At 38.1% G+C, this 15,271-nt stretch overlaps 1 protein-coding gene across 1 annotated transcript in view; it reads left to right on the forward strand.

Moving 5' to 3' along the window:
* The window catches only part of HECW2 (HECT, C2 and WW domain containing E3 ubiquitin protein ligase 2), a 445,024-nt gene that overhangs the window by 416,232 nt on the left and 13,521 nt on the right, over window positions 1-15,271 (forward strand). The window contains exons 27-28 of the mRNA XM_049773167.1: window positions 8,328-8,413; window positions 9,695-9,807. Of these exons, the coding sequence (XP_049629124.1) occupies window positions 8,328-8,413; window positions 9,695-9,807 (199 nt within the window). The remainder of the gene's footprint in view (window positions 1-8,327; window positions 8,414-9,694; window positions 9,808-15,271) is intronic.

Here is a 15,271-nt window from a genome sequence, read left to right on the forward strand (position 1 = left end):
ATAAGGAAAATGTTTGTAGAACTCAAAGAGAGCATAGATCGATCTGAACAAAACACAAAGACAGAAATCAGAAAACTCCAAATGGAAATAACAGATCTGAAAAACATGGTAGCTCAACTGAAAAACTCAGTGGATGGCCTCGCCAGCAGGGTAACAGCAGATGAGGACAGAATCGGCGTGCTGGAAGATGAGATGCAGAAAAACTCAACACAGCAGAAGAAATTGGAAAAGAACCTTAAGACAAAAGATCAGGCAATGAGGGGCCGGGCGGTGGCGCTGGAGGTAAGGTGCCTGCCTTACCTGCGCTAGCCTAGGAGACGGACCGCGGTTCGATCCCCCGGCGTCCCATATGGTCCCCCAAGCCAGGAGCGACTTCTGAGCGCATAGCCAGGAGTAACCCCTGAGCGTTACCGGGTGTGGCCCAAAAACCAAAAAAAAAAAAAAAAAAAAAAAGATCAGGCAATGGAAAAAGTACTCAAGGAATGAGAATGATGAAAATAGAAGTCTTTGATAAACTCAACAGAAACAACATAAGAATCATCGGAGTCCCAGAGGCCCAGGTAGGAGATCTCCAGGAAGAATCAACTGTCAAAGACATCATCAAAGAGATACTCCCAGAGTTAAAGACTACATGCAATCAAACCCTGCATGCCCAAAGAGTACCAGCTAAAAGAGACCCAAAGAAAAACACCCCAAGACACATCCTCATTACAATGACAAATCCCACAGATAGAGATAGAATACTGAAAGCAGCAAGATCAAAAAGGGAAATTACATTCAAAGGAGCATCCCTAAGACTTAGAGCAGACATGTCACAAGAAACTCTCCAGGCCAGAAGACAGTGGAGGGATATTGTGAAAAGACTGAATGAAATGGATGCCTCACCAAGAATACTACACCCAGCCTGACACACATTCAGGTTTGAAGGAAGGATACATAGCTTCATGGATAAACAACAGCTCAGAAACTTCCAGATGAAAAACCAGCCTTAAAGGAAAAACTGAAAGGTCTACTTTAAGACAAGTGAGACCAACAAACACAGCAAACTTATCTACAAAGATGACATTAAATCCTATGACAATCATCTCCCTCAATGTCAATGGACTAACTTCACCAATTAAAAGACACAGAGTGGCAAAATGGGTCAAAAAGATGAATCCAACCTTCTGCTGCCTACAAGAAACACACCTAGTCGTCAGAACAAACATAGACTCAAAATCAAAGGCTGGAGGAAAATCATTCAATCAAACAACATCCTTTAAAAAGCTGGGGTGGCCATACTAATATCTGATGACACCAACTTTATACTCAGAAAAGTGGTAAGGGACAAATATGGACACTATGTACTAATCAAGGGATATGTGCAACAGGAAGAAATAAGACTATTAAACAGATATGCACCCAATGAGAGACCAGCAAATTATCTAATACAATTACTGACAAATCTGAAAGAAGACATCAATAATAACACAACAATTGTGGGAGACCTCAACACAACCCTGTCAACACTTGATAGGTCAACCAGACTGAAACCCAACAAAAACATACTAGCTTTGAAAAGAGTAATGGAAGAAAGAGGACTAGTAGATGTATATAGGACACTCCACCCCCAAAAAACCTGGATACACATTCTTCTCCAATGTACATGGGTCATTCTCCAGGATAGACTACATGCTGACACTTAAATATACCTTCATAAAATCAAAAGGATAGAAATCTTGCAGGCTACCTTTGCTGACCAGAAGGCTCTGAAATTAGATATGAACTACAAAGGCACACAGAAGAAAAACTTTAACAATTGGAAATTAAACACCTCGCTACTGAACAACCTGTGGGTCTGATATGAAATCAAAAAGGAAATCAAAACTTTCCTGGAAACAAATGATAATGAAGACACAAACTGCCAGAATCTATGGGACACAGCAAAAGTGGTCCTGCCTCAGGAAAATTTATAGCTTTGCAAGCACCCATCAGGAAGGAAGAAAAGGCCTACCTGAATAGCTTAATGATGCAGCTAATAGAATTAGAAAGTGCTCAACAAAAGGACCCAAAAATAGGGAGACAGGAGGATATAACAAAGCTGAGAGCAGAAATCAATATAGTGGAAACCCAAAAAGCAATCCGAAAGATCAACGAAAGCAGAAGTTGGTTCTTTGAAAAAATAAACAAGATTGATTGTCCATTGGCAAAACTCACAAAGAAAGTGAGAGAGAGAGAGAGAGAGAGAGACCTGATAACCTGTATTAGAAATGAAAAGGGGGAGATCTTGACAGATATTGCAAAGATCCAAAGGGTAAGCAGAGACTACTTTGAGAAACTTTATGCTACTCAACATGAGAACCTAGAAGAAATGGATAAATTCTTGGACACATAACCTTCCACAGTTAAGTAAGGAGGACATAGCATATCTAAACACCCCCATCATCATTGATGAAATTGAAACTGTAATCAAACATCTGTCCAAAAAAGAAAAGCCCAGGCCCAGATAGATTTACTAACAAATTCTTTCAAACCTTTCAAGAGGAGCTACTACCAATCCTAGCCAGGCTCTTTCATGAAATTGAAAAAAACGGGAACACTCTCAAACAGCTTTTATGAAGCCAACATTGCCTTGATACCAAAACCAGACAGAGATGCTGCCAAAAAAGAAAATTACAGACCAATATCCCTGATGAATGCCGAGGCAAAGATCTTCAACAAAATTCTGGCAAATAGGTTCCAATGCATCATTAAGAAGATCATACACTATGACAAAGTAGGTTTCATCCCAGGAATGCAAGGATGGTTTAACATCTGTAAATCTAGCAACATCATACACAACATCAACAACAAGAAAAATGAAAATCACATGATCATATCAATAGAGGCAGAGAAAGCATTTGATAAGGTCCAACACCCATTCTTGGTCAAAATTCTCAACAAGATGAGAATGGAAGGAACCTTTCTCAATCTAGTTAAAGCCATCTATCACAAGCCAATGGCAAATATTATCCTCAATGGAGAAAAACTAAAAGCCTTCCCTCTAAATTCTGGTACAAGACAAGGCTGTCCGCTCTCACCACTCCTCTTCAACACAGTACTGGAAATTCTTACTATAGCGATCAGGCAAGAAAAAGATATCAAGGGAATCCAGAAGAAGTCAAGCTCTCATTGTTTGCAGATGTCATGATACTCTACTTAGAAAACACTAAAGACGCTACCAAAAAGCTTCTAGAAACAATAGACTCATATAGCAAGGTGGCAGGCTACAAAATTAACACATAGAAATCAATGGCCTTTTTACATACCAATAATGATATGGAAAAGATGGACGTCAAGAAGGCAATCCCATTAACATTAGTGCCACACAAACTCAAATACCTTGGAGTCAACTTGACCAAAGATCTGAAGGACCTATACAAAGAAAACTATAAAGCCCTGCTCCAAGAAATAAGAGAGGACACACGAAAATGGAAACACATACCCTGCTCATGGATTGGGAGAATTAACATAATTAAAATGGCAATACTCCCCAAAGCATTGTATAGATTTAATGTGATCCCTCTAAAGATACACATGACATTCTACAAAAAAGTGGATCAAACACTTATGAAGTTTATCTGGAACAATAAACACCCTCGAATAGCTCAAGCACTCCTAGGGAAAAGGAAAATTGAAAGGCATTACTTTCCCCAATTTTAAACTGTAGTACAAAGCAATAGTTATCAAAACAGCATGGTATTTGAATAAAGACAGACCCTCAGATCAGTGGAATAGGCTTGAGTTCTCAGACAATGTTCCCCAGACATACAATCACCTAATCTTTGACAAAGGAGCAAGAAATCCTAAGTGGAGCAAGGAAAACCTCTTCAACAAGTGGTGCTGGCAGAATTGGTTAGCCACTTGCAAAGAAGCAAACATAGACCTCCAGTTAACATCATGTACGATGGTAAAATCCAAATGGATTAAAGACCTTGATATCAGACCTGATACCATAAGGTATATAGAACAAAACGTAGGTAAAACACTCCATGACATTGAGACTAAAGGCATATTCAAGGAGGAAACTGCACTTTCCAAACAAGTGGACGTAGAGACAAACAGATGGAAATACATTAAGCTGAGAAGCTTATGCACCTCAAAAGAAATAGTGCCCAGGATACAAGAGCCACCCACTGTGTGGGAGAGACTATTTACCCAATACCCATAAGATAAGGGGCTAATATCCAAAGTATGCAGGGCACTGACAGAACTTTACAAGAAAAAAAAATCTAATCCCATCAAAAAATGGGGAGAAGAAATGAACAGACACTTTGATAAAAAAGAAATTGGCCAAAGGGCACATGACAAATGCTCCTCATCACTGATCATCAGGGAGATGCAAGTCAAAACGACGATGAGATACCATCTCACACCACAGAGATTGGCACACATCACAAAGAATGAGAACAATCAGTGCTGGGGAGGATGTGGAGAGAAAGGAACTCTTATCCACTGCTGGTGGGAATGCCGTCTAGTCCAACCTCTATGGAAAGCGATATGTAGATTCTTCCAAAAACTAGAATTTGAGCTCCCATTCGACTCAGCTATTCCACTCCTAGGAACACAGAATACAATACAAAAACCCCTTCCTCACACCTATATTTATTGCAGCACTATTCACAATAGCCAGGCTCTGGAAACAAGCAAGATGCCCTTCAACAGACGAATGGCTAAAGAAACTGTGGTACATGTACACAATGAATATTATGCAGCTGTCAGGAGAGATGAAGTCATGAAATTTTCCTATACATGGATGTACATGGAGTTTATCAAGCTGAGTGAAATAAGTCAGAGGGAGAGAGAGAGGCGCAGGATTGTCTCACTCATCTATGGCTTTTAAGACAAATTAAAGTCATTTTTGCAACAATCCTTAGAGACAGTGAGAAGAGGGCTGGAAATTCCAGCTCACTTCATGAAGCTCACCATAAAGAGTCGTGAGTGGTTATAGAAATAACTACACTGAAAACTACCATAATCATGTGAATGAATGAGGGAAGTGGAAAGCCTGTCTGGAGTACAGATAGGGGTGGCGTGGGATGGAGGGAGATTTGGGACATTGGTGGTAGGAATGTTTCACTGGTGAAAGGGGGTGTTCTTTACATGACTGAAACCTAATCACAATCATATTTGTAATCAAGATGTTTAAAAAAAAAAGGAAACTGCTATTAATTTCAAGTTAAAGTTTAATTGAATAGTTTTAAGCAGTGGCCGACGAGATAGCACAGAGGTAGAGTGTTTGCCTCGCATGCTGCCAAGCCGGGACAGACCTGGGTCCAATTCCTGGCATACCAGATGGTCCCCTGCTGGCATTCCAGATGGTCCCCTGAGATTTCCAGGAGCAATTTCTAAGCACAGAGCCAGGAGTAACCCCTGAGTTTTTCTGGGTGTGGCCCAAAAATCAAAATAATAATTTTAAGCAAAGAACGTGTTTTCTGAAATTTGCAGCTATAGTCTTCAGAAAGTCATGACAACTTTTTTTTTGTTTGGTTCTGAGGTAGATTATTTTCTAATTAAGTATGTGATATAATAGCAGTAGTTTTAAATAAGGAGTAAAATATGAAAATTTCAAGTCATTGAAGTAATTATAATAAATAGAACAATAGAATAAATTCAAAGCCAAACAATTCTCCAGTTATCTGTAAATTGGAACTTAGACTTAAAATATAACTTGATATAGAGAAGAAAAATGTCTGTCATAGGTAGGGGGATAGGGGATCTGGAGGGAAACTGTAGACATTGGTAACTAGAAATGTACAGTAGGGAAGAGATGGGTGTTGTAACATTCTATGACTGAAATTCAATCATGAACAACTTTATAACTCTGTATGTCATAGTGATTCGAATTTTAAAATTTATTAATAAAAAATGATGCTGAAGAATAAGTGAAATTCACAAGTCAAAATAATTTTAATAGTCTAGAGTAAATAAATACCATGACATTGATTCTGGAAGCTCATCATTATTGTTAAAGATTGGTCTCTTTATCCCTTTTTCTCTGAAAGATGATAATAAAATTGAAGCTTCCACTTCAAGTCCAATCAATGGTAAAAGTCTTTTCCAATTAGTATAATATCTCATCTATATATGGTCTTGGTTACTATGACTTTATTAATTGAACAGTTTTCAATAAATAGGAACCAATTTATTTAATGTGTCCCTAATTTATGCCTTACATAAGTCTTACTGGCTCTTCTCTTTCCCCCAGGATATTTTATTTTATTTTTTGGGGGTAGATCAAACCTGGTGGCATTCAGGGTTTACTCCTGGCTCTGTGCTCAGAAATCGCTTCTGGAAGGCTCAGGGGACCATATGGGATGCCAGGAATAAAACCAGGATCTGTCCAATGTTGACCGCATGCAAGGCAAATGCCCTGCTGCTGTGCTATTGCTCTCCCCCACTCCAAGAGATTTTAATAGCAAGGACTCTACCCAAATCAGCAATTTTTACAGTATAAATTTTTGTTCACTGATTATAAATAATTCCAAGTACCTATATCCATGATTATTAAAAATATTATCAAATGTATTCCTTGGGAGATGATGCTGAGGCTGAAAGTAGGAAAAGGGGAGAGATATTCAGCTTCCTTGTTAGAAATGTCTCTGCTTCCATTTGCCATATGTTCATATGGCAGCTGTGTATAAAGAATACAATGAGACACTTTTGCCCCCAAAAGATTTGGCACAACAGAAAGGCAAGGCTGAAAGGGATGGATTCATAATGTCAGGAAACTTTGAAGCTTGAGTCAATGAAGTTATTTTATAGACAAGAAAATTATTTGCTCAGCATCAAATAGCTACTTTTTGCCAAAGGTAGGGCATTGAAACCTCTCCACCACCATGTACAGTCTAGTTTTATTTGCTCTTTATTCAGATCCCTTTCTCCTCCAAAAGGAAATAAATACCACTGATCCAATGGCAAACAGTAAGGCAAGATTTATGTAAGGCAAGAACCACAATAATTTCCACAGCCATTGGCATATATGAACAAACTTCATTCAGATTTTTTTTATAAACCTATTTTGAGTTGACTTACGCTGATTCTGAATTAGTGTGTTTTGTGTGCACTGAATATGTCAATTTGTTACTTTGAATCACTAATTATAGCTTAATCCTTTTCAGTCTCCTCTTTGAGCTTAATATTTCTTTTTTATTGCAAGGTTTTAGAATTTACAATCACTGCCTTAATCCACCCATGAGATGATATTTTGTACATTTTATTAAATTATACTGAATTATGGAATAAATGGAACCTTTGGTTGAGGATTATTTGGGATTTATTTGTTGATGGAATTAAAGTACTAACATAACTTTTTCCTTTTTAGTAATGTAAAAGTGATTTAAAATTATTATCTCACTAATATGTGGTATGTAGGAATGCATGAGGGAATGCAGTGTTTGAAAGAAGGGATGTCTGGTTCCCTAGCCCCAGAGTATAGGGAGGACTGAGAAGGTAAGAAATCCAGAGTGGGAGGAGATGATTGAAAGCAATGGGAAGCAGGTTCCAAGGATCCAAGTGTATCAGTGTGAGGAAGAGCTAAATATTTAAACCACAGAGTCAACAACAATGAAAATAAAATCCAAGCTTCAACAATAAAACTTTAGAAGGTGCCTGTCAAGGTAGCAGGCTGAGGGGTTGAGGGGTGGGGAAGTGGAAGAAAGCTGGGTACTTGGTGGAAGGTGACACAGTGGTGGGATTGGTGCTGAGAGTATGACTAAAACCCAATTCTGAATAACTTATAAAGCATTCAACTTTAATAAAATAAAAATTATTTTTTAATAAACTATACTGTTCCAAAATAAGAAATAAAGACATTTGGAATAAAATGGCATGTTCATGGTTCAGTAATATATATCTCTATGTATTATTACTATGCAATAATAAAACACTATGTATTCTTAGTTTTCAATAATTTATTTATTTGTATAAATATTTAACTGTTTTACTCCTCTACCAAAAGCTCAGTAAGGGCTTGTTTCCTTAGCCATTGTTCCCACTATAATAGTACTTGGCATAATGATACTCAAAAATAATTGTACATTTTGTAAATGATACCATTAAAAGAACTTATTCAGTGACCTGCTAAATGACAACAGAGACCTCTTGTTGCCATATAGGGTTGTTTTTTTTGACTTTTGACATTCATATGTTCATATTAAATATTAACAATTAACCCTATTTGGGTATGTTTGGCCTTGATTTAAAGAATCTAAGATAATAATTTATGTCTGAGGAATCTTTTCTCAATGTATCACTGTATCTTAAGTTAGAAAACTCAAAGTACTATGACTTCGTTCTTGTTTTGATAGGATATCATGACAATCATATCGTAATTCGGTGGTTCTGGGCTGCAGTGGAAAGATTCAACAATGAACAACGACTGAGGTTATTACAGGTAAGAAGCCTTTTTTTTTTTTTTGAAGCCACACCCATTTGATACTCAGGGGTTACTCCTGGCTAAGCGCTCAGAAATTGCCCCTGGCTTGGGGGGACCATATGGGATGCCAGGGGATCGAATCACGGTCCTTCCTTGGCTAGCACTTACAAAGCAGACACCTTACCTCTAGTGCCACCTCACCAGCCCCAAGAAGCCATTTGTTAATCACTTTTCATGCTTTAATACAATCATGTTGAAATTGCATAGTCTTAGTAATTGCCTAGCAGTATCAGTAAACATATCCCATGTTTAGGTTCTGTGATTTCATTACTATTCAGAACTTCCCCAAGAAAGACAGCCTACCATTTGGAGTTCTGAAGAAATGCCAGCTCCTGCCCTAGGATCCTGAGAATATCATCTGTCTTTAGGGCAGTCTGGCTCCTCAGCATAGGCCTCAGGACACCCTGCAGGCCTAACTCATAAAAAAATCAGATCTTTGGTCCAGAAAGAAATGAACCAGTTCTTAGATAAGCCATTCTTTCTTTTCGTCCACAAACATTCGACATTCCACAAACTTCAATACAACCAGGATATTCAAAAAATGAGAAAATATGCTCATTTCTCATGTTTCTAGAGAATTACTACTGGTTGAAAATTGGTTGTTGGGGCCGGGCGGTGGCGCTAGAGGTAAGGTGCCTGCCTTGCCTGCGCTAGCCTAGGACGGACCGCGGTTCGATCCCCCGGCGTCCCATATGGTCCCCCAAGCCAGGAGCGACTTCTGAGCGAATAGCCAGGAGTAACCCCTGAGCGTCACCGGGTGTGGCCCAAAAACCAAAAAAAAAAAAAAAAAAAAAGAAAATTGGTTGAAGCTAAAATATGTATCTAGTCATGTTAAACCTAAAATACTTAAATAGAGCTTGAGTTTTAGGCCCTTTGATCAAAGATCTGATCTCCAAAGGTGCAGGCCCAAGGATGACTGAAATTAATTAATACTTTATTTTATTCAACAATAATGTGGAAAAACTAGTTGAAACTCTGAACTAGAGAGTTTCTGAACTAGCAGCACAGAGTGCTATGCCCCTTTCCCTTCAATAAGAATGATCCATCTATATAGGAAGCTCTTCTGGGTTATGGTCATAGCTCATGCTATGGTTGCTTCAAGCCTGTAGAATGCTATCCTGACATTCCTCCCTATCAAGCCACAGTTGCTCTTCCCCAAGGATTTGCTTTAGAATGTTTTGGGTCTTTGTTGGCTGAGGATCTCTGTCTTCACCATTTCCCATTTTTTTGGCTTGTTAGTTTGTTACGGGCACATCCAGCATTCCTTATGAAGGATTTGCTTCTCTCCGAGGGAGTAATGGCCCTAGAAGATTCTGCGTGGAGAAGTGGGGGAAGATCACTGCTCTTCCAAGGTAAAAAAAAAAAAAAATGATAAAATAAAATACTTGGTCTGGGCAATAGCACAGCAGGTAGAGTGCTTGCCTTGCACACGGCTGACCTGGATTCAATCTGTGGCATTCCTTATGATCCTCCAAGCCTATCAGGAGTGATTTCTGTGTCTCTGGCAGAACCAAGAGTACAGAGAATATGATCTACCCCCAAAATAAACTTTACTATCAATGTGACTTCTAGGGAAGACCTTCAACATATGTATACTTGAAATACTTTTTATGGTAAAATTTGAGACAGTGAAATAAATTTATCTGTTTATTTTTCTATATAAAGGGTAAATGGATCTTCCAGCTCAAATTGAAAACATACCCATACATATTAATATACAAATGGGGATCAAACAAACCATTTCTTTGCTTCAGTGAAACAAGATTAATCATCATGCTTATAGCTTCTCAGATGGGTAGCTTCAATGTATATGTTCATGGAAGTTCTAGTTTTAAAAGTTCATATTAATAACTATATAGAATCCTTCACAAAATATAAATGACAATAGTATTTTCTAAAAAAATATATAAGATCATGTGAATGTACTTTATACTGCTTTATCCTATATTATCTGGGCTTTAATTCCATGAAGAGTCTTTCTGTGTTTTATTCTCACTCAATAAAAATGAATGTTTTCTAACTTTACTGCTGCATCTAATAAATATGAGACTGATAAATTTACCTATGAGTAAATACATCATAGAATTGAATAGAGATTGTTGTCACTAGAGAAAAAAAGGAGGAAGCAAATGAATAAGAGGAAATTAAGATGAATTAGTTTTAGAACACCTTTTGTCCAGTTATCAGTAACTGTACAGAAAACTCTATAGTTGGAGGTAAAATGTTTTGATTTTATTGTTAATAAGACTGTAATCTGAGCCCAGAGAGATAGCACAGCGGCGTTTTCCTTGCAAGCAGCTGATCCAGGACCAACCAGGTTCGAATCCCGGTGTCCCATATGGTCCCCCGTGCCTGCCAGGAGCTATTTCTGAGCAGACAGCCAGGAGTAACCCCTGAGCACTGCTGGGTGTGGCCCAAAAACTAAAACCAAACCAAACCAAAACAAAACAAAACAAACAAACAAAAAGACTGTAATCTGAGCACTGCCTCCAGATATGCAACTTCTGGGCAACTTTATGGAATGAAACCTAAATATAATATGCATTCTGGAGAAGTCAAAAGATGCTCTTTCCAAGTGGTATAAGGCCCCCTTTTAAGATGTCTTCCTAAAAGAAAGAATAAGTAATTATGAGAAACCTGTTATCAAAGCTTTTTATCTTACCATCTTTCAGACACTCATTCTTAACATTTGAGGACTTAAAAAGGATAGCACTGAAAATTCAGATATAGGAAGCAATGCGTAAATGCCAGCGCAGGGCTGATCTGACCCTTCTCAGGCACCGTGAGACCATCTCATTTTGAATGAAAACACAGAATCTAAACACTTCAGTATTACTTGTGAATTTGATGTTCCCAAATTGGGAAGAAAAATTTCTTGAATTCATGAATCACTGAAGAACTAGTCAACTTTATTTTTGCTTACACTTTGTGCTTTTTCTTCTTAAATATGTATTTGTTTCTCAAAAGCAGATCTACATTAGATCAGTATTAAGGGTGGCAGGAAAGGAGAGTTTAATTGAGTCACCAATTCTCTTTTTGTAAAGCTGCTCAAACTGAGAGAAATCATATACAATAAAATAAACATCTGTTGTTCCTATCAACTTTAGTGAGCAGAGAAAGGCAAGAGGTTCTATATACAAGCTTTCACCTCAAAAACAGTTAGGCTCTCTCCCAATGCTGTGGCTTCTCTGAGAAGTTACTTCATGTTTCCAAAATATGTTTCCTTATCCGCTGTGGAAAGGTTTGCAATTCTGAACATTGCATGCAATCAATTATTTGTGTAAAGCCTTGACTATTGAACCTGGTCCTGTGTACAGGCATTTAGTTAGTGGTGGCTGCCATTGTGATTCTTACCCTCCTCAAGAACATGGACCAGGCTGCAGCCTCTTGAAAAGATCACAGTGTAGGAAGTAAAAGATCTGGCTCCAGGCCCACCTTTGCTACCAGACTAGTTATGGAGGTTTAAACAACACTTGATCCCTGAACCACAATTTTCTCAACTGTAACCAGTAACTTCATGATGGAAATGGAGTTGTTAGGTTTAATAGAGTATAAAACCAATTGGTTACTGAATTGACTGGAGATTTGGGGGCTCAAAGTCAATTCATTTTTCACTTCCTCTGGGAACTCCAGGAAGATCATGTGCTAACTAACTAATAATAAATAATCATATTCTTCACTATTGTTACATACACAGGGTTGGGCAATAGGCACTGTTTTTGTTCTGTTTTGTTTTGTTTTCTCTTTCTTCTTTATGACCTATGGCTGGTTTACAGACTTTGTTTCGTATTACATTTATTTAAAGTTATAATTTATCTAAAATATAGAACAGCATAAAAAGAGAAGCTATGAAAGGAAGATTTTTGAAACACCAGGCAAGTACCTTATCTTTGTACCCCTTCTATAATAAGCCCTATGTTTTTGGACTAGTAAGAAGAAAGAACTACTTAGCCATTCTACATCATAGTTGGTCAATTTTTATAAGCCAACAGAAAAGGAATAAGTAAAGATCAAAGCTGATGATACACTAGTCAGGGATCCTACGCTTGAGCCTATGTTTGTAGAATAAAAAAATAATGCTATGATCAGAGTATTTTTTACAAGTAAGTGGGATAATGTATATGAAACTTTTAGGCATAATACATTTGCTTTGTTCTTTTTATTGTTCTACCCTGAATCTTCTGTACATTACCACATGACTATAACTATTCAAAGGAACCCCACCAAAAAAATTATACTTAGAAGGAAAAATAAATAAGAGGAGAACTTCAGAGTATGACCATGCAGTTTTATCACAAGTGATTTCTTAAGTGGTTGAACTGTCAACACTCTTTAGGAAATTTGTGTTACTTAGATATTAAAAAAGAAAGTCAGATTGTCTCTGCTCTATGAAGATTATATTTTCTATTACCAAACCCTTTTTTTTTTTTGGCTCAGCCATCAGAGTAAATGCCCTGAAGCCATTCTTCCTGGTATTTCCTGATAGGTTTAAGCTCCAGAACAGGAGGTCTGGCCTGTCTCTAACTGATCAGCCTCAATGTACTGCTTTGTATTTGTCTTGCATCAGATATTTAGCATTTCAAATGGGACTTTGTGTGCACTGGAGTTAAAATGGATAGATGTCTGCCTTTCTTTGGTCTCCCAAGCAATGCTCTGTATATATATCCAGGGAACCCAACCTATGATTTTCAGACAAATGAGTCCTCAGTTCAATACATGGGCATGAAGATGCAATAATGTAAGGCTCTGAAGTGCTAAGGACACTCAGGCCACCCTGCAGTGCTGCTCAGGGGTCCATAGGAGCCTGGAATTGCTACCCTGGCCCTGCTGTCTTAAAGTATTGTCCAGGAAGGCATACCCTATATACCCTTTGGAAGTGGCTCCAAATCATGAGGATAAGCAGTCCTGAAAATTGGAAGGTATCTTTATTGTCTCTTATTTCGGATGGTTGAAAGCCTTTCGACCTTTCCAGCGACCAAATATGTTTTCTCAGATTTCCCAGCATCCAGAGTATGACTCACAGTGTAGACCAGGATGTATATTAAAGTGTAGATGGTTCTCTCTGAAGACAGCACCAATGGAATTCACGGCTCTTTTAGCTCTCTTGTGGTATTAGTACGTAAAGACCCAAGTAACACATGATGTTGGAGGTGGCCTCTATGGAGGCTTAGAGCCTGGGCATGTCACTGCACTCTCTCAGCTTTGTGATTGGTGGTCAGCTGCGTTCTGCTTCTCTCTGGATTCCCTTTTCTTTGGTCATCTGAGTATGTCAAAGGAGAAATTCACTTTAAAGCAATTGCTCCTTAAGCCTTCTGAAAAAATTGACTGTCATCTCACTAGCCTGGGATGGTACAGAGTGGATTCTCCTTCCCAGATTTGAAGAGTTTCTCTGCATTCCCCTGAGGTTCTTGTCAAGGTGGATGATGAGACTGAGCTGAGAGGAGCTAGAAGAACTGTAGTTGACGTGGGGGAAATGCTGGTTTTACTGAAGAGGAAAAAATAAGATTTTGAAAATGGCTATGCCTACCCATGATCATGAATGGAACAGTGGCATATGTTAATTATGAAATGGGTATCTTAAGAAAACTTTTGTACTGTCTAGAAACTTCCTTTTAATCTATTATACTTAGGTAGTTCCAATGGTGTTAACATTTTATGGTCTTGGTGTGTACAGCTATTTCACCTTGGTTTTTATTTATATCTTTATTTAATCACGTTGATTACAGACATGCTTGTAGTTGGATCTCAGTCACATGTGCAACATTCCCATTACTAATGTCCCCCATTCCCCTTCCCCTCACCCTGCCTGTACTCGAGATAGGCATTCTAATTCTCTCATTCATTAACATTGCTATGATAGTTGTCAGTGAAGTTATTTCTCTAACTGCATTCACCACTCTTTTTGGTGAGCTTCACATTGTGAGCGGGTCCTTCCAGCCCTCATTTCTATTGTCAGTGGGCATTGTTAAAATAATGTTTTTTATTTTTCTCAAAACCCATAGATAAGTGAGACTAATCTGTGTCTATCTCTCTCCCTTTGACTTATGTCATTCAGCATAATAGATTCCATGTACATCCATGTATAGAAATGAGACTTTGCTTTCTCTTTTGCCCTTCATCTGGAGTTCCTACTTCTGTATTCCAGTGCTCAGGGAGACATTTACTTTCAAAAAACTAGAGTTTTTAAAGACAAAATTACTTTTTAAATATGATATTTTTTGTTTATTTTTGTGTGTGTGTGACCAAAAAGTGAGTAACAAATCCTTTCTAGTAACATTCAAGCACATAGTGACAACGAATCGGGGTCATTCCCCAGACCAGGGCTCTCCTCCCTCCACCCCTTTTCCCAGCATGTGTCCCAAGGATATTTTCTTTTTAAAATAACATTTGTCTTATAAAATTTTTCCCACAGAAAGTCAGAATTATAGGGGCCAGAGAGATAGCATGGAGGTAAGGCATTTTCCTTTCATGCAGAAGGTTATTGGTTCGAATCTCAGCATCCCAGGTGGTCCACTAAGCCTGCCAGGAGTAACACCTGATTACTGCCAGGTGTGACCCAAAAACCAAAAACAACAACAACAAAAAAAAACACCAAAACAAAACAAAATCATAATTAGTTGTGTGTCTATTTGTATGCATTCATATATGAAATAACTTCTGAAACATATTGAGTAGATTTATACTCATTTATTTACACATACAGAGAGTACATTAAAAATAAAACTATGAGTAGGTAGAAATTGATTCAGTGGTCGAGCTTATTACTCTCACATGTGAGACCCGGAGTCTGATCCCTAGCATCACAAAAATGTTTTA

The sequence above is a fragment of the Suncus etruscus genome, chromosome 5, assembly GCF_024139225.1.
Source record: "Suncus etruscus isolate mSunEtr1 chromosome 5, mSunEtr1.pri.cur, whole genome shotgun sequence".
Classification (NCBI taxonomy): Eukaryota; Metazoa; Chordata; class Mammalia; order Eulipotyphla; family Soricidae; genus Suncus; species Suncus etruscus.